At 42.5% G+C, this 22,327-nt stretch overlaps 1 protein-coding gene across 5 annotated transcripts in view; it reads right to left on the minus strand.

The window, feature by feature from the left end:
* Positions 1-22,327, minus strand: part of INPP4B (inositol polyphosphate-4-phosphatase type II B) — a 1,036,387-nt gene that overhangs the window by 725,468 nt on the left and 288,592 nt on the right. For 2 of the 5 annotated variants that reach the window (XM_077279254.1, XM_077279253.1), the window contains exons 3-4: positions 16,215-16,333; positions 8,399-8,515 (exon numbers count right to left, since the gene is read on the minus strand). In XM_077279254.1, coding sequence (XP_077135369.1) covers positions 8,399-8,515; positions 16,215-16,333 — 236 coding nt within the window. The other 3 variants (XM_077279258.1, XM_077279255.1, XM_077279256.1) reach the window with 3 other exon arrangements.

Raw genomic sequence — 22,327 nt, forward strand, 5'->3', positions numbered from 1 at the left:
TATTTTTAATAGGCCACACAGGGATAGTTAGTTTAATGCGTTGAGGCGGTAGGCCAGTCTGAACAAATGCGTTTTTAGGGCACGCTTAAAACTGTGGGGATTGGGGATTAATCGTATTAACCTAGGTAGTGCATTCCAAAGAATCGGCGCAGCACGTGTAAAGTCTTGGAGAGGGGAGTGGGAGGTTCTGATTATTGAGGATGCTAACCTGAGGTCATTAGCGGAGCGGAGGGCACGGGTAGGGTGGTAGACTGAGACCAGAGAGGAGATGTAGGGTGGTGCTGAGCCATGGAGTGCTTTGTGGATGAGGGTAGTAGTTTTGTACTGGATTCTGGAGTGGATGGGTAGCCAGTGTAATGACTGGCACAAGGTAGAGGCATCGGTGTAACGGTTGGTGAGGAATATGATCCTGGCAGCAGCATTCAGGACAGATTGGAGCAGGGAGAGTTTGGTAAGAGGGAGGCCGATTAGTAGAGAGTTACAATAGTCCAGACGGGAATGAATAAGAGAAACAGTAAGAGTTTTTGCAGAGTCGAAAGTAAGAAAAGGGCGAATTCTAGAAATGTTTTTGAGATGCAGATAAGAAGTGCGAGCCATTGATCGGATGTGGGGGGGTGAATGAAAGCTCGGAATCAAGGATGACCCCAAGGCAGCGGGCATGTTGCTTTGGAGTAATGGTGGACCCGCACTCGGAGATGGCAATGTCAGGCAAAAGTAGGTTAGTAGAGGGAGAAAACACGAGGAGTTCAGTTTTTGACAGGTTCAGTTTCAGATAGATATACAGTATCTTACAGCAGTAGTATCTTACAGCAGTAAGATATACATATCTTACTGCTCACCTCCATGGCTCCCCAACTCCTGACTGTCATCGTCCTGATCCTTGTTGCATCTTCCGTTCCATGCTGCTCAAACTGCTGCTCAGTAAGCTAGGACTGCTGGCTCTGATGAGGCCTGGGACGGTGCTGTGCAAGGTCACAGTGCATGTCATGATGTCATAACCTTTTGGGTGCTTGTGCAGAGTCCTCCCGGCCCTATCAGAGCTGGAAGTCCTGGCTCAGTGTGTGTAACATGCCCAGGAATTTCAGCCCAAGCCTCAGAAGATGCAACAAGGACCACATGGGTGACAGTGAAGAGATCGGATGTGAAGGAGAGGTGTGCAGTGAAGTGAGTATAAGTGTACGGGGTTACAAAGATTGATGTGCGCCTCTATCCCTTTAAGTATATCATTGTTAAAAAGTGTATTTATTTAACGCATGATATCTCTGCTGCACAGGGTATATTGTTTACTAAAGGGAAAGTGCAGTGTACAGTTCAGCCAAAAGATGGGGGCACAGAGAACATAGAAATGTACATAGTATATTAGGAGTAATACCCCTTGGGGTTCAGTTAGTAAATAGTTAAACATAGGAGAGGCACAGTGGATAAGACAGGAAGGACTTCCTGACAGATCTCAGTTGAGGCCAGGGCGCCTGTGCAGCTAACTTGGGCTGTCTAGCCCGGGGCTACACCATGCCACGCAACTTTACAGAAGAATAAGGCCCAGCCATATAGCATCCCTGGTCTGTACCCCATCAGGAAAAGCAACAGCAACAGTGCTAGCGATGCAGTATTAGTGGGACTGCAGTTGCTAGAAAAGGCTAAGCAGTACAGGCAGGTCGCTTATCATGTGGCAGCTTATTGCGTGGGCTGACGCCCTCAGAACTGGTGTGAAATGGCTGAGGGGGACCCCAAACGGAGTAGTGCTGATCTAGTGTAATCTAATGGATGAGTCTGGGGTTTGGCAAAAGCTAGAAGAATATTACCTGACTGACTCCAGTGTGTCAACAATAAGGTTTAGTGAATATAGGAAAATACTATGGGGTTGGATTTTAGGGGTCAGCCTCCAGTGAACGGAAATCTTATTGCTTCATCATATCAAGATAGTCTTGAAAGTTCAACGCTTCCAAGTTTATGGGAACAGATTGGGGAAAGCCATTTTCTGTTCCAGCAATGGTGTGCCCCAGTGCACAAAGCAAGGTCTATAAAGAAATTGTTGGACTAGTTTGGTGTGGAAGAACTCAACTGCCTGCACAGAGCCCTGACCTCTACTTCAAATAAAACATTTGAAATAAACTAGAACAGAGATTATGAGGTCCTTTCATCCAACATCACTGTTTGACCTCCCACATGCTCTTCTGGATGAAAGGGCAAAAATTCAACAGGCACCCTCTAAAATACGGCAGCAAGCATTCCCAGAAGAGTAGAAGCTGTTTTTAGTTGCAAAGAAGAGGAGAGTGAGGTGTAAGGGTGGTGACCAACTCCATATTAATGCCTATGGATTTAGAATGGGAGGTCATAAAAGCTTAGAATTGCAGGAAGAATGAAAAAGTGGCATTTTTTGTCCCATAAAAAACTTCTTTAATAAAACAGGTGAAAACATGGATGCAAGGGAGCAGGTTACATAGAGAACAACAGCCGTTTTGCATTTAAGCAAAAAATTACAGGTACCTGGACCCGTTGATTCGTTGGTTAGATACGAAACGACTGTTGTCCATTATGTGACCTGCTCCCCTGTATACATATTTTAACCTGCTTTATTAAATATGTTTTTTACAGAACAGAGTGCCACCATTTTATCCTTCCTGCGATTCTATGAAGATTTCTCTTCTCGGTGTAGCACCTGTTGGTCCCGGCCACTCTTGATGCAGAGGTATGCAAATTTGAAGGTGCCAGTTTTTCAGTTTTGATTGACTATAAAAGCTTAGTATAGGTGTAAAGTCATGGTGTTTCAATCCTCTTGTCTATATAATGTAGTGTATATGATAATTTTTCACAAATTCAGCCTTTAGCACTTCAGTTATCTTTTCCATAAGTTTACTTCTATACCCTCATCTAAATTAGTGGCATGCTAGATTGACATGCCAGTAGTCAATAATGCCATTCTGGCTTGCCTGAAATTAATGCTGACCAGCATGCAAATGCTTTAAACTTGTTACTGTTTTATTTCCTGGTTTTTAATTTAACTTTTCAACAAAGCTAAATAAAAGTTGTAGGGATACCCTATAAAAACGTTAGTAAGGTAAGGACAGCAAAAGGTGTTAATTAACCACAAATCAGCCAATTGTCTTTCCTTCTTAGCAAATACTACAGTAACCTTCCTAACTAAAAATGTAATTATATGATGACGTCAGTAAAATGATTGCCAAGCAGATATCAATTTACATTTATGAATACACCATTGTCCTTTCCTACCTTAGACTTTTATTGGAACAACTACCTGTTGTAAACCAGTAATGTGAGCTTTGCAAATGGTATTACAGGAAACCCACACAGGACTACACCAGTCATGAATCTACCATGAATAGCACCATGATAATACAGGAAACCAGAAGATATTTGACAAATAGTTTTGCAGTTTGTCTAGCTTGTAATAGCCACCCCATACAGTATATCATTGTGGATGACAAAGGAACAAACAGCAAGGCTACAAATATACATAGTGGCTAATTTAGTGCCGTCCATTCAGACAAGCACTGCTCATTTATTCCATCACGTGAGCCCATTTGTCTGCCAAGTCTATTTCAAACATCACTGGAATAACACTATGCTCTGTCACTTGCAAGTCCAGACTGCCAGCACGTTGTGCCTGTTCTCCAGATTGATTTCTGTTACTATTCATAAAAGTATATCTAATAAAGGATTGAATGAAGTGTTTCTCTTCCTTTTTAACTCGGGATGAATTTTTTGCTTATATGAAAAAAGAACAAAACAAATACTACTCTAAAAGGTCTCGAATAACTCTATATATTGTACAACGATAGTTACCAACATGTGGGGAAGGAGTGAAAATAGCAATAAGCTCACCTTTCAGAGAGGACAATTCAATGTGAAAACCACTTCATTTCACATTGGAACCCTGGTAGACCTTGTTTGGTCAGGGTGTGGTGCAAGGAGCGCCGGCACACACTAGGTTGGTATCCAGGTTAGAAATGGAAGAAAAGTCAAAGAGGGCTGTGCTCCAGCATCAATGAGAAAATGTTAAAACATGACTTTTACTGTGAAATTAGGGTCTAAGGGGTATCGTTTCTCCTTATGGAGAGTGACATACCATCTCTGGCTCGTTAAAGGGTTGATTGTGACTTGTAGGATCGCTACTTCCAACAGGTGGCGCTATAGAGTTAAGTCCTCTTTTTCTCTGAAGAGGCAATTTGCATATTTAAATTCCCAGAGGAGCATTGCACGGCAAATAAGCCTCCTTACCTTGACAAGCCAGAGATGGTATGTCACTCTCCATAAGGAGAAACGTTACCCCTTAGACCCCAGTCCAGAGCCTCTCACCTAGCCAAATCAGTTCTCATGATTCGCACTGACGAGGGCCAACAGCCCGAAACACCGTGTCTGCGAATTGAGATACTGATTTGGCTTTTATCCAAAGTCATATTGCACGACTCGTTAAAGGGTTGATTGTGGCTTGTAGGATCGCTACTTCCAACAGGTGGCACTATAGAGTTAAGTCCTCTTTTTCTCTGAAGAGGCAATTTGCACACTGTGAAATTAGAAACTTGATGAGAACCAGCAAAAAAGATTAACGATCCATATGCTTACGCATTTCGGGTTAGCCACCCTTATTCATAGCTGTGCTGTAGCCAAGTCCCCTTAGACTTTTCTTCCATATTACCAATATACCGGGACCGAACACAGGCAGAACAGGTCACCTTTGCAAGAACAATATATGGGCTTTTCTCAGTCCAAAAGCTCCTCATAATACACAATTCCACCTATTTTAGAGGTAGTAATTGGCCCTCATAACTCTTGGTACATTGTGCGGCTACACAGCTTGCACCGATGATATGTCGTCCCCTGCAACATACCTATACAAGAATAATTGCAAATAAAAGAACACAAAAGATATGAGGAATCAGATGACTAAATAAAGCTGATTTTTCCAGCAAGTTATATTGTTGTCTAAGTTTCCAAAGAAGCATGCAATGTGCAGGTTCTACTAGAAGCCCTCACTTGTTCCTCAGTACTTTCACGCACAGTGACAGAGTTGTGAGCCATGCACTGATGCACTTGGAAAGCCGTCTCTTCTGATCACATTCCAGGAGTGCAAGAGTGATTGACCTGACATGCACTCCACATACCCAGTTACACTAATGTATAGACCTAGTGACAGAATGATCTGAGGAAAGGAAAACAACAAGTAGAAGAAGAGCAATTTACCAAAGATCTTTTCTGCTTCTCCTAATTAACCCTGCTCCATTCAAATTATCACCTCATTGGTAATAAGAGAAAGTGATTTATACAGATGGAGAAGATGGCCAAGTGGGATAATTGAATGGTAGCTTCATTAATAAGCTCATCTGATAGCGTCAAACAGTAATTTTAACTTTAAATTGGCTATATTGTTCCACTTACAGAAAAAAAATCACTAAATAAATAATAAATCAAATAGCATTTTGCTGAAAAACTACATATATTGAATGGAGTTCAGCATTATCATAGAGAACACTAGAAACAACTTAATGGTAAAGTAGCAAGATTTTCTATATCACTACATCTTATTAATAAAAGTTATGAGTCACATCTTAATGACAACCAGTAGTTCCCAGGATTTGAATCATGACGTTCCCATGAAGGTGTGTGTGTTTTGGTAATTCAAATGAAAGCGGATCGGTCACCAGATTTCACAGTACAAACCAAATACATTATTAATTAGATTTCTTATACCTGTTGAGGCTAGGGAATCCACGCTGAACATTCATTTCAGTGATTAGGTGTTTAATCCTGATATTAAGGGAAGATTTGGCTGGGGATCACAAAGGAGTGCTCAGGCTGGCCGGTGACGCTCCAGATACGACCCAAGTCACACTTGGGTCAGGAGACCACCGGCCAGTCCCAGCATTGTGATCCCTGTCGGAGTTATACAGCCGCCTGACACTTCGCTAAGACAGATATTTCATCCAGTTAGACCTGAACTGATTAAATGGTCATTTTAACATGAGACAAAATTTCAAAAAAGGATCATCTAGCCATTCCTACATGTATTTTCACTGTAAGAACACCAGAGTTATTGGGTCTAGGACATCTATTTAATAATGTATGCAGAATGTACTGGGAAAGCTGGCAAATGATTTGCTTAGAACATGCATATGGAGATCACAGAACAACTTCATCCGTAACTTATAACACTGTAAAATCTCTCATTGCGCAGTTGGACTTATCGTATGTCTTGTTTAGGGTTTATATGGCATGTCAGGAGAAGTTCATTATCATTTTTGAACAATATCTCTACCTCTGACCCCATTTTTATCTACTACTTCCCTCTCTTACTTGTTTTATGATCAAGGAGGTACCCTTTTTAAAAAATATCTGTTAGAGATTCTACATCTTGGCATTTCCTTCTTTTGATGAGCATCATGGTTTAATCTACTACTATTATTATTAGTATTATTAACAATGACTTTTTATTGCCAGGTTTTTGTTATACATGAAAATCCGAATAAAAACAGTTCATAAAATATACCGCACTCAGGACTAGGGTTGAGCGACCTTCAGTTTTTTAGGGTCGAGTCGGGTTTTGTGAAACCCGACTGTCTTAAAAGTCGAGTCGAGTGAAATCGGCCGACAACAGTGAAAAGTCGGGTTTCGGCCGAAACACGAAACCCAGTGAAGATATATATATTTTTTTTAATCTCTCTCTCTCTCTCTCCCTCTCCCTCTCTCTCTCTCTCTCTCCTCCGTCCCACCAGAACAGAAAATTTCGATCTGCACATTCCAAATCGCTACTGCGCACAAGCGATAACATGATGATAGGCGTTCACTCCCCTAACACCTATGTCATCACTCTGCCCACGCTCATTCATTGGCTGAAAAAATGGCGCTAATCGCGTCATACGAAAAGATCGCGTACCGCATGGCCGACCCCACACAGGGGTCGGGTCGGGTTTCATGAGACGCCGACTTTGCCAAAAGTCGGCGACTTATGAAAATGAACGACCCGTTTCGCTCAACCCTACTCAGGACTATTTATGGGGAATACTGGATTTTTGGAGACACTTGGGTTTCTACTAAGGATTATAGTCTGAACACATTAGATAGAGTCATGCCAGGTTTGCAAACATTACAGATGAAGTGCTAACTGATGTGTTACACCGGTCACACTCAAACAAACAAACGGATATGTTCAGACATGGTCATAAACTGTTTCGATTATCAGAAGCCTCAACTCGCCTTGAATTTAAAGCCAAGACAAGATGGTGTTACAGAGATGTGAGTCCATCTATAAAATCGCAGAGACATGCTTGATATGATTGGAATCCAGTAGACAAGCATCAAATCATGTTCATATAAATCTCCTACACGTAATGCAAAAGTGACCAAAGATAACTTTTTCTTGGGTTCCAGTATGCTATTGAGAAGTCTTCATCATTATATATGTACACAAATAGAAGAATGTTTGCATATATTTATATTTCATTGGTTTGATGAAGAAACATCTTTTAAAGTCCGCAACCCTTAGATGTACTCAAGTAAGCTAAATCTCATAGGCACAATCATGAATATTTAATTGCTAAAAAAAAAATCATTTTAGATAAAATATAGAAAAAAACAGAAACTTAATCCATATTAAAGAGCTAAACAACATAATAAATTAGGGATACGAGAAGGAGACAAGCTGATTATCCAAGGTCTCAACAGTGCAGGCAACAATACAACAATGATACCATTCGGCAATGACGCGAGTCTTCTGGGCTTATTAGAAACACAACCTCGACATCAGCCAAAGTTACAGAAGCGATAAGAAATCTGGTAGACTAAGCTTTCCAGACTGCCAGCCAAAAACACATGTTCATATCATACAGCTTTCCGGAAGGGCGAGTACTTACTTAATGGTCTGCTAACATTGATATAACAGGTTACCAGATTGCTGTGAAGAGGCCCATTTGTACAAGCCATATTTCTTGTAAGGTTATTTGCAGTGTTTAATTTAATCCATCTGTTCTCTTTCTCAGGCTGCAGAAAAGCATGAGACGTGCTCCATTGAGCTTTAAATACAGCTGCAGTTAACCCCTACCCTTCTAAGCCCAAAGATAAGCTTAAGGAAAAGCATCCTCATTTAAACCAGCAAGAAAAATAAGGGCTTGGTTCATAAAAAATGAATGCAGAATATAAATGTTTAAAGAGCTGGTGCTCGGTCTCTCTGGCCTTTGAGCATAGACCAAAACAGCATTTGCCAGGCTTGAAAACATCCACTTATCACTATAAAGAGTAATTAGGGAGCTCAGCAAATAGAAAATGGCCCATCCAGTCCACTTACCCTGTCCATTGCTTGCTTTAATGTCATTCTACAGAGCCCTGAAGTGGATGGAGGCCGGCAAGTAGTGAGAAATGAATAAAGTGCCAGCACGATACTCACAGTTTCTTGAGACTTATCCTTGACATCATACACCGTGAGCTTTATTTTGGTTTCTTCGTAGATGGGATACTCCGAGGGAAACGTCACACCAGTCAGAAACAGTGGGTCTCTTGTTCCCTGTATAGCACAAGCAGACAGACTGAGCTCAATGAGGTGGCAGCTGCTGGCAGCACAGAAAGCAACTGACAGACAAGCATGCAGACGAGAGGGCGAAGCGGAAAAAAAACAGATATTAATTTCAAAGAACTGTTTCTATGCCTTCAAAAGTCCGTGGCCGCTCCTATATATCAGCAGGGCTAGCGATGGCGCAGGAGTCTGAGTGGCGGAGTGAATGCCTCTCTGTCATCATTTATCAGAAGCATTATTAGTGTGCCGTAATAAACTGTTTATTTCCTATGCCAGCCTGTTTTTAAAAGTGTTTCCTTAGGGCCAGCTGTCACAGCATTTTGTGTCTCTTTTGAAGGAACGTGTGCTGTAATTTGTACAAACAGCCAGAAACTATTCTGATTAAGCCACACCAATGACGGCAGCTGTAATGAGGGCAGCATTTAGGGATTACATCCACACAGTCAAGCATTCAGCCGACAATGATATCTAGTTCGACAAACACTGTTTGCAGTCAGGTTCACGTGCCGATTTAGACTTTGTTCTCGACAGTTGCCTTTTATCCATTCACTCCATTCTATAACACCCAGTTGACCTAAATATCCAATGAGAACATCTGATGTAAAATACAGCTAATAAAGCTCTTGTATCCGTCAGGACGCTTAATTCACCTCCACAGTGGTGGTAATTTTAGAATTGGGAGGAAACTACTTCTGTGGGTTTCAGAGAGTAGCATAAACTGCGCTTTACACCAAGCCGTATAGCAAAGCATGCGTTCAGAGTAATAGGTAGGATGAATTACTAAGAATTAAACTGGGAGCAAACATGCCACAGAATGAAAATTGATTGTAAACGTAAGGGCAGGTGCAGATGGCCATAGAGTCTCTCATCTGAGATAATTGGACAGATTATGCTAATCACACTCCGATCAATCTCTGCGATCACAGTGTGCTCCGATTCTCCCAGATCAAACCTGGGCATACGGGGATTTTTTATTTATACACTTTGATGAAAAAATTGGACATGTGCATCGATTGCCACATAGAGGCTGGTTCAATACACTTTACATAGCTGTCAGACAAAAGTAACAGCCAACTCTCCTTACCTCCCCATACACAAGCAAAGGTCAAACCTGAAGGTGCATGTGTTCTGAATAGGGGAGAAAGACATTGGCAGACACCTCTGGCAGCAGCTTATCTCCTGTACAAACAATAGATTGAGCATTGTAATTTAATATGGTTGATCCTTCTCTCCTCCTACATTATCTGTAGGTGAATTCTGGGGCCATATGCACACATTACATAATTGAAAAGGTCAGTTGACAATAAACAAATATGTATTGGAGTACAGTAGCGGTGCATAAAGGGGTTGGACACTACACAATTCCTAATTAATGACCCCAGGGTGATGTATAAATAAAAAAAAAAATAAAAGAAGGTAACTGTATTTATGTCACAAACAGGCGTCACTGCTCCACTTTCAAAACTCCTAACATAAACATTGTCTTGTGACCACTGTAGTCTCCTAACATAAACATCACCACTGCATTCTCCTGACATAAGTATTGTCATGTGACCACAGCAGCCAATCAGTGGCCGGTGACACACTGCACAAAAGCTACAGATTATATATTCCAAGAGACAGGAGGAGAAGATCGCTATTACGGTCTTTGAAAGATGTGCTGTGATTACAGTGTGTCAAAATGGAAGCTGTTCTTGAGATCAACTGCCACAAGCTCATGTGAGACTGCAAGCATATATATATATATAAGCTTCATTTATAGCAACTCGGTCACATTCTTTGTGTTCTACAGTCAACCACCACATGCCTAGCACCAAAGAGTCCTCTATTTATTAAATGGGCTTACCACAGGAATTATACTGCCCAAAAAGGATTGTGAAATCTGTTGTGAAAGAATTACCAAGTTTCTGTTGCTCTTCTTTGTACAAAGCCTTTATCTGAAGATGTTCAATGAGAAATACCTTACAAGGGACACAACCTGACAACTGCGTATAAGCCTACAGGAATCTGCCAGTAAGATCAAACCTTGGACATGCACTTTTATATCTTCTATCTGAAGGAGCATTTCATTCATATGTAAATGATGCATTAAGTGCTCTGGGCATGACATAGCACTTCCTGAGTCTTGCTTAAAGATGCTTTTCGCCCCCCCACGCAACCATCCTCTTTAGGTTGATTGATAGCTCACTGTCAGATTTCCTTGCCTGGCACTTTATGTGTCACAGGCTGTGAGCTATCAATTACTCAGCAATGTATGAACAGAGAAGCTGTTGATGGATTTACATATCAAGCCCATATACACAGTTTTGGGGGGTTGATCTTACTTACAGATTCACTTTAAACTCAGAGCTGGGTTAGCACATTAGAGCCAGTTTTAGACATAATGCGGCACTGGGCAAAAATTAAAAATGGAGCCCCACATGCTAACATATTGCCATCACGCAGTAAAAAGTAGGGTGTATTTACAAGAGCTGATTTCGGAGCATTAAGCAAGTGTTTTTATTCGAGTCATTTGGCGCTTGTTTACTGGCTTCTTTACACAGGCTGGCTGTTTACACAGACAATATGCTGCCAAGAATGATGATTTTTGTCTTGGTATAAATAATCCAATCTTTCAATTAGGGTTTTGTTTTATTGTTGGTTGATTGGTGACATGTTTACACCTATAAATGCTCATCTGCAGTTCTGGTATATTTAAATGTGAATGCTACACCCTCATTGCATGCCACACAGCAATAACAATTTGGTTACACACAAACACACACACACACACACACACACACACACACACACACACAAACACACACAAACACACACACACACACACAACGAAGAGGACATATCACATGCTCTCCTCCTCTTCAGTACTATAGTTTTAGGGTGGCTGCAGATTAGAGTATGACAAATTGTCTGAGTTTTATCCAGAAAAAACAATTTTTTTTCTAATTTACATCCGATTTTCATCCATGTGCCATCTGTGTTTTTATAGTTACTTTCGTGTGACAACCTTGTGATGTCTGTATGACATTATGCAGGCTCAGACTGGCCCATTGGGGAACAGGGAAATACCCCGGGGGGCCCCTGTGCAGACACGGGCCCTACTATATGGGCAGTACTTGGCATAATTCACATGATTTATTACTCTGCACAGAAAAAAACAGCATCTCATCATTCATTAAACAAACTATGTAGTTTATTATTAAATAGAGATATAGGTAAATTTGTGAACGAGGGTAGTGTAATATTTGTATGCAGGTGAAAAGTGGGCCCCCAAAGTCATTGTTACTGGTGGGCCCTTGGCACCTCAGTCCGACACTGCAGCTATGTATGATCTGATTTCATACTACCACAATAAAAAAAATGTATATCATCAAATACAGTTTCCTAGGTTTATAAAGGAAATATATCGGTAGAAATTGGATGCCGCTTGGATGTTTCAAGAGGTATGTTTTTTTTAAGCACGCATAGACGTAAATAGATCAGTCACATCTTAGACTTGGAAGAAAATAGTGCATGCAGCAATTTTTTTTTCCTCATGGACAGTCAGACCGAGAAAAGCATTGTTCGTCATGGCTGAGTGCGCCGTCAATGAGCTAAGCAATTAAAAATTGAACAGCACAAGTCCAATTTATAAACTTGTACGAGCCCTTAACTTCGGAAACCACACGGATATTGGACTGGCATTATCAGCTCAATTTCTGGATTGTAAAAGCTGTGGGTGTGGATGGGGCCGTAGGTGGTCCTGGATAATTGCCCACTAGTGATGAGCGAGTATACTGGTTACTCGAGATTTCCCGAGCACACTCGGGTATCCTCCGAGTACTTTTTAGTGCTCGGAGATTTAATTTTCATCGCCTCAGCTGAATGATTTAGATGTTAGCCAGCTTGATAACATGTGGGGATTCCCTAGCAACCAGGCAACCCCCACATGTACTTATGCTGGCTAGCAGCTGTAAATCATTCAGCTGCGTCAACAAAAACTAAATCTCCAAGCACTTACAAATACTCGGAGACCCCCCCGAGCATGCTCGAGAAATCTCGAGCAACGAGTACATTTGCTCATCACTATTGCCCACTTTACTCCTCCTAACACTGGCACTGGTGGTGGCAGACTCAAAGCAGGTGACATATTTACATATTTCCTCCTTGTCTTTCCCATTAGAGCTGGTAATTCAGATTAGAAAAGAAATGTAGCCGACATTGGATAAATCACTTGGTCACAAAAATAGAGATGCACATGAATGTGTCGTTTCGTACTGGCAGAGTAGAGCCAGCCATCCTGACACTGGCACATTTCCTGCTAGTGCCTAGCAGACAAATAAAAGCAAATTGACATTACAAATGTAGAACAGCTAATAAAACTGAATAGCCAAACAATAGCTGATCCAGCAGTGCAGGCAATTACATTATTTCCAATATCTGGATCTGCATTTCAGTTGTATCATGAGTCACATGATAACGATCTGTCAGGCAGCTGTAAGATACAGATCTGATAAAACTACTGTAGTAACCTCTACAGGATGTGTGCCACAAACAGCTGGACAGCAGCTCTACAGATGACTCTTTATTTTGACATTGAAAAGCCTTTAGGCTACAGCTGGTCATTCAGGGGTTCATTTACTTCTGATTCAATTTTACGATCCCAATACTAAGGTTACCACCATCCTTCATGTCTTGGTTGAGCACATGTTGAAAACTAATCTGCAATGATCCAAAAGATTTTCTCCATGGGAAAACACATTCTTTTGGGAGTGCAAAGTTGGCGTAGGAAACTTATTGGCCATGCATTCCCTCCTGAAGATTAAATATGCAAATGGCCCTTTCAGAGAAGAAGAGAGGAGAGGCTCACAGTTGGCACTAGAGATCCTTCCCTCTGCCTCTGTGAAGAGCCTATTTGCTTAATACATTGAAAGAAAAAAAACATTTTAGCAAATATAGTATGTGTGAGCTTCTGCAAATACATCTCCGTCCTCACACATAGATCAGTGGTAACCCTCCTCCCAAAATTGTGTATGCTTATGGGCATTGTAATGGGGACACTATTAAAGGGAACATGTCATCTAAAAAAAAATCTATTATCCTGCTGATATGGGGTTAATATGCAGGTTAATTGCGTTCTGAAGCTGCCCAGTGGCCGCACTGAGAGCCCGCTGCCTGGAGGAAATGAACGTTATTGCTCCCGGCAGCCTTGGGCTTTCAGTCATAGGGATGCGGCTGGCGTGGATTCAGTCACTGTTCAGAGCATAGTGAGCAGTGGTCGAAATCATGTCCCGGCAATCAATAAGTGCAGGGGATGCAGTTACAGCCATCTCTCACGATGCACTGAGCATTGACTAAAGCTGCATGGCCGCACCCCTGTGACTGAAAGCCTCAGGTTGCTGGGATGAAGAAAGCTCATTTTCTCCTGGCAGCGGGGCTTTCAGTGTGGGCGCTGGGCAGTTTCAGCAAACTATATACCTGCAGTATAACACCTTAACTGCAGTACAGTTTTGATTATTTTAGGATTAAACTTTATAGTATAAAAATAAAGATAAAAGACAGTGAAGTTCTAAATTTGAGACAATGACTATTTTTCTAAATGAAAAGAGACCTTGAATCCAATGATGTATCCCTTAAATTACTGGATGCAGCAGTTGTAACACAATCAGAGTACTTAGATGAGCAATGCAGCAGAGCTGAGAAAGCTGCCCCCGTCCACACCAGGCTCTGAATGTACATTGTGGATTGACAGTGAGCTGCTTATCACAGGCCCCCAGGGCATGGTCGGACGACTTGGCACCAGGCATCAAGTGAGAGCAGTGATAATCTCCTAGTGATAAAATCTTAATTGTATATAAACTATTCAGTGTTTTAACTCCTACCTACCTCATGCTGTCCGCAGATCACAAAGCAAAACCTGCTGACACATTCCCTATTTTATAGAAAAAAAATCTGTTCATCTGTAACGCCAAAGGATATTTATTAGTATGGTGAGGAGATGCATCATCTCATGCAATCGACTGTATGTGCACTTTCATTCAGTCTTATTAATGATCTACAGACAAAGCACCGTTGAGTGTGTTTCTGTATCAAAATAACTTTGATTTAGATTTGATAATAAAGTTTATTTATTTGCATTCATCACTGTGACAAATGAAAAAATCAGTTTTGCAACATCTGACAAACAATTTTGTAGATTGGAAGCTTTCTGAATAGGGTATTGCCAAGTCTAAGTGCATGCTCGCTTATAATAATCAAATGCAAAGTTATAATTATTCCATACTAAAAATTATCTGGATGCTATATAATTAAATGGTAATAAATGCATCAAGCACAGACAACCAGATATTTACTAGAATAAACGCTATAAATAGGAAACTACAGCTAGGATCTTAGCAAGCGTCCTAATAAATGCTCTATATAATAATGTATTTTTATCCATACTGTTCTCAGCGTTGACATCCACAGGGCAAGCAGTCAGGAAATGGAGTAGAACAAGAAAGTCTTTATACTCAGGATTGTTCTGCTACATTACTGCTAATGCCAGTGAAGTGATGGGTAGCATCCTGAGTACGGCCATTAGCCTGGTTTAGCAGACCCGCCAACTCCCACCGCTTATTTGTGAATCTTGCTGGTTTTAAGTCAGAATGTGATTTCTCGCATGACTGACAACATGGACTTTATAGTTTTTCTTCTCTCGTCCTAACTATCTGCTTTTGAATTTGGCATCTCTGGGATCAGTGCATGTATCAATTTGATAAGCAATCCTCTATCCAGCCAACGATACCTGCTACAGATTGACCATCAACTCCAGAATATCAGACTGGTCCCATCAACGACAAGCCATATCATAGTATCTCACAGCAAGCCCGCGAAAAAAAGCAGCATAAACAGAGCGGAGCAGTGTCAAGAGCATTGCAACAACCTTCTTGGGATGCTTAAAGGGTTATAAAATCACTGCAGCGTACAAACACCGAAGAGGTTAGAGGGAAAAGAAATCTGGGTCATTCTTCAAGTCGAAAACGAATGTCTACGTTTTTTTTGCTAGCAGAACACTCCAGACAGTAAGAGCTGAAGCACTGAGATCTGTAACAGGCTGTTTAAACCATTCACTTGCAGAATAGCTAAAGGTTCAGATGCTGCCAACCAGATTAACAGTCAACTGGAAATCTGCGTCTATAGGAAGCACGCTGGACCGCTTCATCCCAGGCTACAAGCCTTAGGAACTGCAAATGTGTCTCGTAAAGTATCTCTACAGCAAAGCAAACTGGTTTCCACACCATGTATCCTGTGCTACAGTTTTTTCTAAACTTACAGGAGGTGCCATGACTAATGGAAACAGTGCCCTTCCTGGCTGCCACCACCATTTCCTTGTTCCCACCTCTTCCCAGATTACCATCGATCCCATCAATGCTTAGGATCGCCCTCACACTCCACAAACGTACATACCCTTGCCTTCAGCCGAAAACACATTCTGGAAAAAAGGGTGAAAGCTTTGTAATCCTGGGATCAGTAAGCTGGGATATCCCTGCAGTCAGTCATGGAGTGAACTGTCAGCTGTTTCTATGTAGCAGAGAAATATGCTGGTCATGAACATACATGCTACTTGCTGGCAGAAATCCCCAACATAGTTCCAGATAGAGTCACCCCATACAAATGTGTTGAAACCTGTCCAGGCAGAGAATGAAATAATGCAAGAAAAAATGCTCACCTCTACTATTTCTGTGTTAGCGTATCTGGTTAAAGTCTGCTCCGTTGGATGTGCCACCGAGATCTGTACAAATGTGTTCAGCTTTCCATCACGGGCAGCAGTCAGTAAATCCTTGCATGCTACAGGAAGAAGAAGAAAAAAAAGAGAAAAGCAAATATAAATAGACTGTAAAAGTGCTAGATTAATGTGCCACTGGGCGAGACAGGCTTAGCATGAGCCCTGAATGACATCTCTGGAGACGCAGCTGATTTAGCAGAGGAAGTCCCTTGGAGTTACCTTTGCAGACATAGGAAGTCACATGTTAGAGCTGAGAATTCATTTCCACAAGCGGCTCCTGTAAGATTTCCCAGCCAGAGGCAGAGCATTGGAGTATAATTGCAGGCTAATCCGCAGCCAAATACACAAGCAGCAGTAAGAGAATAAGCACATCAGCTCTGACCTTAAAACCCCAGCAACGTCACTCACTCTGTGGTCACAGACCTTGTGGTGAAGGCTATGGAGGAATCTCTCACTAAAGAGGTTACTGATTAACTGGCTGGGTCACATATATCCTGTCCAGGATATACACATACACAACACACTGTGACTCTAAAGACAATGTTTGTGTGTATTTTTTACTTGGAGAGAAACACACGGGTATATACATATACACACACCACACTGTATCTCTAAAGACAATGTGTGTGTATACATTTTACTTGGAGACAAACACACGGGTATATACATACACACACACACACACACACACACACACAACACACTGTAACGCTAAAGACAATGTGTGTGTACATTTTACTTGGAGACAAACACACGGGTACATACATACATACTGTGACAGGGTCAGTGGTGTCGTACATGAGGGGAGATATGTGTCACAAAGTTTTGCTTTCCAGTCACTATATGGGTATTTTTTTCTGGTGGGTAGGTCAGAGATGGGTGGAATGCCTACCCACCATATCTCCACCTCCCGGGTGTGGCTGAAGGGAGAAAATGTCCAGCTATTTTTTTTTTCCTCTGTGTGTGGAGGAAACAAGCCTTCAGATGGCTAGCTCCTGCGAGAGCTGCTATGTGTGTTGTCCCAGAGGCACTGGACTGTACTATGTGTAAACTGTTTACTTACTTTTGAGCCAGAAAGGCTGTTTTTTCTGTTACCAGTTTGGGGTTTTGGTTTATGAAGTAATAAACCACCCACAGACTTTAACCAAATGTGGTTCTGTGTCTACCTCAAGGAGCAGCTAAGTGAGCCAGCCTTCCACAAGTGGTGTTTCGGATGAGGGCAACGTTCCAGGAACACGGGTAGCAGCAGTGGATAAACCGTATGTCCTGGGTGAAAGCGGCTACAGGATTGAAACAGCGGTTGGCCAAAATGGAGGACCTACTCAAGCACCTGATATTGAGCCAACAGAAGCAGCACCAGGTACAGCAGGAGACTAATAAATCCTGATACAGCAGATTCAGCAACAACAAAATCAAACGGAACTCCTGGTGGGAGGAGATGTCCACAGCAAATAATATGCCCCTGCCCCACATCAAGGTGATTACTCCAGTGTCTGGAAAGCGGTAAGATGAGCCATGCAAAAGATGACCCCAGGGGATGATAGAGAGGCATTTTTGACTGTGTTCGAGTAGGTGGCGAAGCGTGAGAAGCTACCACCATAGCAGTGGGCAAAGGTACTGGCCCCCTATTTGACTGGTGAGCCTCAGAAGGCCTAATTTGATTTGACATTACCGGATGCCCAAGAATATGCCAAGTTGAAAACGTACATATTAGCACGCTCAGGGGTCACTATGTCTGTCAGAGCTCAAAGAGTACATCACTGCGCATATTATGGTGATAATCCTCCCTGCTCACAAATGTCTGACTTGTTGCAATTGGTCGAGAAATGGTTGCAGCCGGAGTCCTCCACTTCAGCCCAGATGGACGAGCGGCTGTCACAGACCGGTATATTCACTCCCTCCCCAGGCCGGTGCAGACCTGGGTTGTCCAGGGAAATCCCCAGAATGTGGATTACTTAGTTGGCCTCGTAGAAAGGTACCAGGTGGTAAGCTAAGATTATCTTCCTGGAACTTGTACATATTTTTGCTAGGATGGGCCTGCTGAAGGAGATTTTCACAGACCAGGGAACCCTCTTCATGAGCAAGGTAATAAAAGAACTCTGTGGGGTCCTCCAGATTTCCCAGCTGCGAACCTCAGTGTACAATCCTCAGAACAATGGTCTAGTAGAGCGCTTCAAAAAACCTTGAAAGCCAAGCTCAAAAAGGTCATTGAGAAGGACAGTCAAATCTGGGACTACATGCTTCCATTTCTGCTCTTCTCCATCAGGGAAGTTCCCTAAGCCTCTACAGGCTTCTCTCTGTTTGAGCTCCTGTATGGAAGATATCCGCAAGGGCTCCTGGACATCGCCAAGGAAACATGGATAGCTGAGGTCACACCACACCAGAGCATTATAAAGAATGCTGCCCAGCTGCAGGAGAGAAATGTGAAAGTGATGCCTATTATAAAGGAACATGTTCTCCAAGCACAGGAGGCACAGGCAAGGGTGTATAACTGATTGGCGAGGCTGAGGCAGTTTCAGTCAGGGGACCGCGTGCTAGTGCTTATCCACACAGTGGAGTGCAAGTTCCTAGCCAAGTGGCAAGGCCCACATGAGGTGCTGGAAAAACTGGGAAAAGTTAATTACAAGGTACACCAGCCGGGGCGAAGGAAGCCACACCGGGTCTATCATGTGAACTTACTCAAACCCTGGCAAGACCGAGAATTGCTGGACAGTGGACACCCCTTGCCTGGGAGATAATCCCAAAGTCACCATGGACAATGTCACCATTGCAGAGCATCTGATGCTGGCCCAGAAGCAACAGTGTCGGAAGCTTTGCAGCAGAACCGGGACCTATTCTCAGAGTTGCCAGGGCATATGCAGGTGGTCGAGCATGACGTGTTGACGGAACCGCAAGTAAGGGTAAACCTCAAGCCCTATAGAATTCCAGAAGCATGGAGAGAGGTGATATCCAATGAGGTGAAGAGGATGCTAGACCTCGGGGTGATAGAGGAGTCGAAAAGTGGATGGTCGAGACCCATCGTCCTCGTACCAAAGTCTGACGGTGAGTGACGGCTCTGCAACGACTATCGCAAGCTGAATGAAGTCTTTAGTTTTGATGCTTACCTGAAGCCTGGTGTGGACAAACTCATTAAGAGACTTGGACCTGCAAGGTATATTACAACCCTGGACCTGACAAAAGGCTATTGGTAGATCCCCATGTCCCAGAGTGCCAAGGAGAAGACAGCTTTCTTGACACCTGATGGATGTTTCAATACACCAGGATGTCCTTTGGTCTGCAGGGGGCCCCAGCCACCCTCCAGAGGGCGATGGATCGGATCCTGCCTCCGCACAAGAATTATGCTGCAGCATACCTCAATGATATTGTGGTGTTTATCCCTGACTGCGCTAGTCATCTGCCAAAGGTACAGTTGGTTCTGGATGCTTTAAGAAGTATGGGGTTCACCATAAATCCAAAAAGTGTGCCATAGTAAGGAAAAGGCCAAGTAGTTAGACTATGTCATTGGAAGGGGCGAAAAATTAAACTGCAGATAAGTAAGATCGAGGCAATTCAGAAGTGGCCGCAACCGCTTGCCAAGAAGCCAGTGAGGGTTTCTTGGAATTATGGACTATTACCGGGGGTTCACCCCAAGTTTGGCTATAATTGCTGCACCGTTGCCGGATCTTCTTAAAGGTACCATGTTGACCATAGTTAAATGGACTGCTGACACACAGATAGCGTTGCAGGAGCTGAAGGCAGCTCTGTGTAAACACCCAGTTCTGGTTGTACCAGACTTCAGCAAGGAGTTTGTAATCCAGATGGATGCCTCAGAAGTCGGGTTGGGAGCCGTGCTGTCTCAGGAGATAAATGGGGAAGAGCATACCATCCTATATTAGAGCCGGAAGCTCTCGTCATGTGAGAAAATATTACACCATTGTGGAGAAGTGTCTGGCCATAAAATGGGCAGTGGATATATTGAGGTATTATCTACTAGGCCGGAGGTTCAAACTTGTGTCCGATCATTCCCCTTTGAGATGGTTAAGGGAGAAACAGGGTAAGAATGCCTGGTTGACTAGGTGGTTCTTAGGCCTCCAGGGTTTCAGGTTCCATGTAGAACAAAGGCCTGTTTGGTGTCCAAAGGTGCCAAAGCCACTGGCTTTTGGCAGAGGGGAGGAATATGTGACAGAATCACTGGTGCGGTACATGAGGTGAGATATGTTTCATAAAGGTTGCTTTCCAGCGTGATGTGAAAGCCATAAGTGTTTTCTCCAGCATGAAAGTGCTGACAGCAATCCAGTCACTATATGGGCATGGCATTTATGGCTGGTAGGTCAGAGATGGGCGGGATGCCTTCCCACAATATATCTCCTCCTTTAGGGTGTGGCTGGAGGGAGTTAAATGTCCAACTATTTTTTTTCTCTGTGTGTGGAGGTAGAAAGCCTCCAGACGGCTAGCTCCTTCGAGAGCTGCTATATGTGTTGTCCCAGAGGCACTAGGCAGGACTGTGTATGAACTGTTTACTTTCTTTTGAACAAGAAAGGCTTTGTATTCTGTTACCAGTTTGGGGGTTTTGGTTTATGAAGTAATAAACTACCCAGAGACTTTAAACAAACGTGGTCCTGTGTCTACCTAGAGCAGCAGCTAAGTGAGCCAACCTTCCACACCACACATACAGTACATACATACATACATATATACACACACACATATATACACACATATACAGGTGCTTCTTACAAAATTAGAGTATCATCAAAAAGTTAATTTATTTCAGTTCTTTAATATTATATAGAGTCATTACAAATAGAGTGATCTATTTCAAGTGTTTATTTCTGTTTATGTTGATGATTATGGCTTACAGCCAATGAAAACCCAAAAGTCATTATCTCAGTAAATTAGAACAGTGAACAAAAACACATGCAAAGGCTTCTTAAGCATTTAAAAGGGTTCCATAGTTGTTTCAGTAGGCTCCACAATCATGGGGAAGACTGCTGACTTGACAGATGTCTGGAAGGCAGTCATTGACAAACTCCACAAGGAAGGTAAGCCACAAGAGGTCATTGCTAAAGAAGCTGGCTGCTCACAGAGTGCTGTATCCAAGCATATTAATGGAAAGTTGAGTGGAAGGAAAATGTGTTGTAGAAAAAGGTGCACAAGCAACTAGGATAAGAGCAGCCTTGAAAGAATTGTTAAGAAAAGGCCATTCAAAAATTTGGGGATATTCACAAGGCGTGGACTGCTGCTGGAGTAATTGCTTCAAGAGCCACCACACACTGACGTATCCAGGACATGGGCTACAAGGGTCTCATTCCTAGTGTCAAGCCACTCCTGACCAATAGACAACACCAGAAGAGCCTTACCTGGGCCAAGGAAAAAACTGGACTGTTGCTCAGTGGTCCAAGGTTTGGTTTTCAACTGGAAGTAAATTTAGCATTTCATTTGGAAATCAAGGTCCCAGAGTCTGGAGGAAGAGTGGAGAGGCACATAATCCAAGCTGCTTGAGGTCTATTGTGAGTGACATTTCCACCATCAATCATGGTTTGGGGAGCCATCTCATCTGCTGGTGTAGGTCCACTGTGTTTTATCTGAAGACAAGCTTTTTGAACATGGAAATTTCATTCTCGAATAGGACTTGGCACCTGTCCACACTACCAAAAGTACCAATATCTGGTTTAAAAACAACAGTATCACTGTGTCTGATTGGCCAGCAAACTTGCCTGACCTTAAGCCCATAGAGAATCAATGGGGTATTGTCAAGAGGAAGATGAAAGACACCAGACCCAACAATGCAGACAAAGTAAAGGCTGCTATCAAAGCAACCTGGGCTTCCATAACACTTCAGCAGTGCCACAGGCTGATCACTTCCATGCCACGCTGCATTGATGAAGTAATTGATGCAAAAGAGCCCCGACCAAGTATTGAGTGAATTTACTGAACATACATTTCAGTAGGCCAACATTTTGAATTTTAAAATCATTTTTCAAGCAGGTGTTATAAAGTATTTTAATTTACTGAGATAATGACTTTTTGGTTTTCACTGGCTGTAAGCCATAATCATAAACATTAACAGAAATAAA

Source organism: Ranitomeya variabilis, chromosome 1, assembly GCF_051348905.1.
Source record: "Ranitomeya variabilis isolate aRanVar5 chromosome 1, aRanVar5.hap1, whole genome shotgun sequence".
NCBI lineage: Eukaryota > Metazoa > Chordata > Amphibia > Anura > Dendrobatidae > Ranitomeya > Ranitomeya variabilis.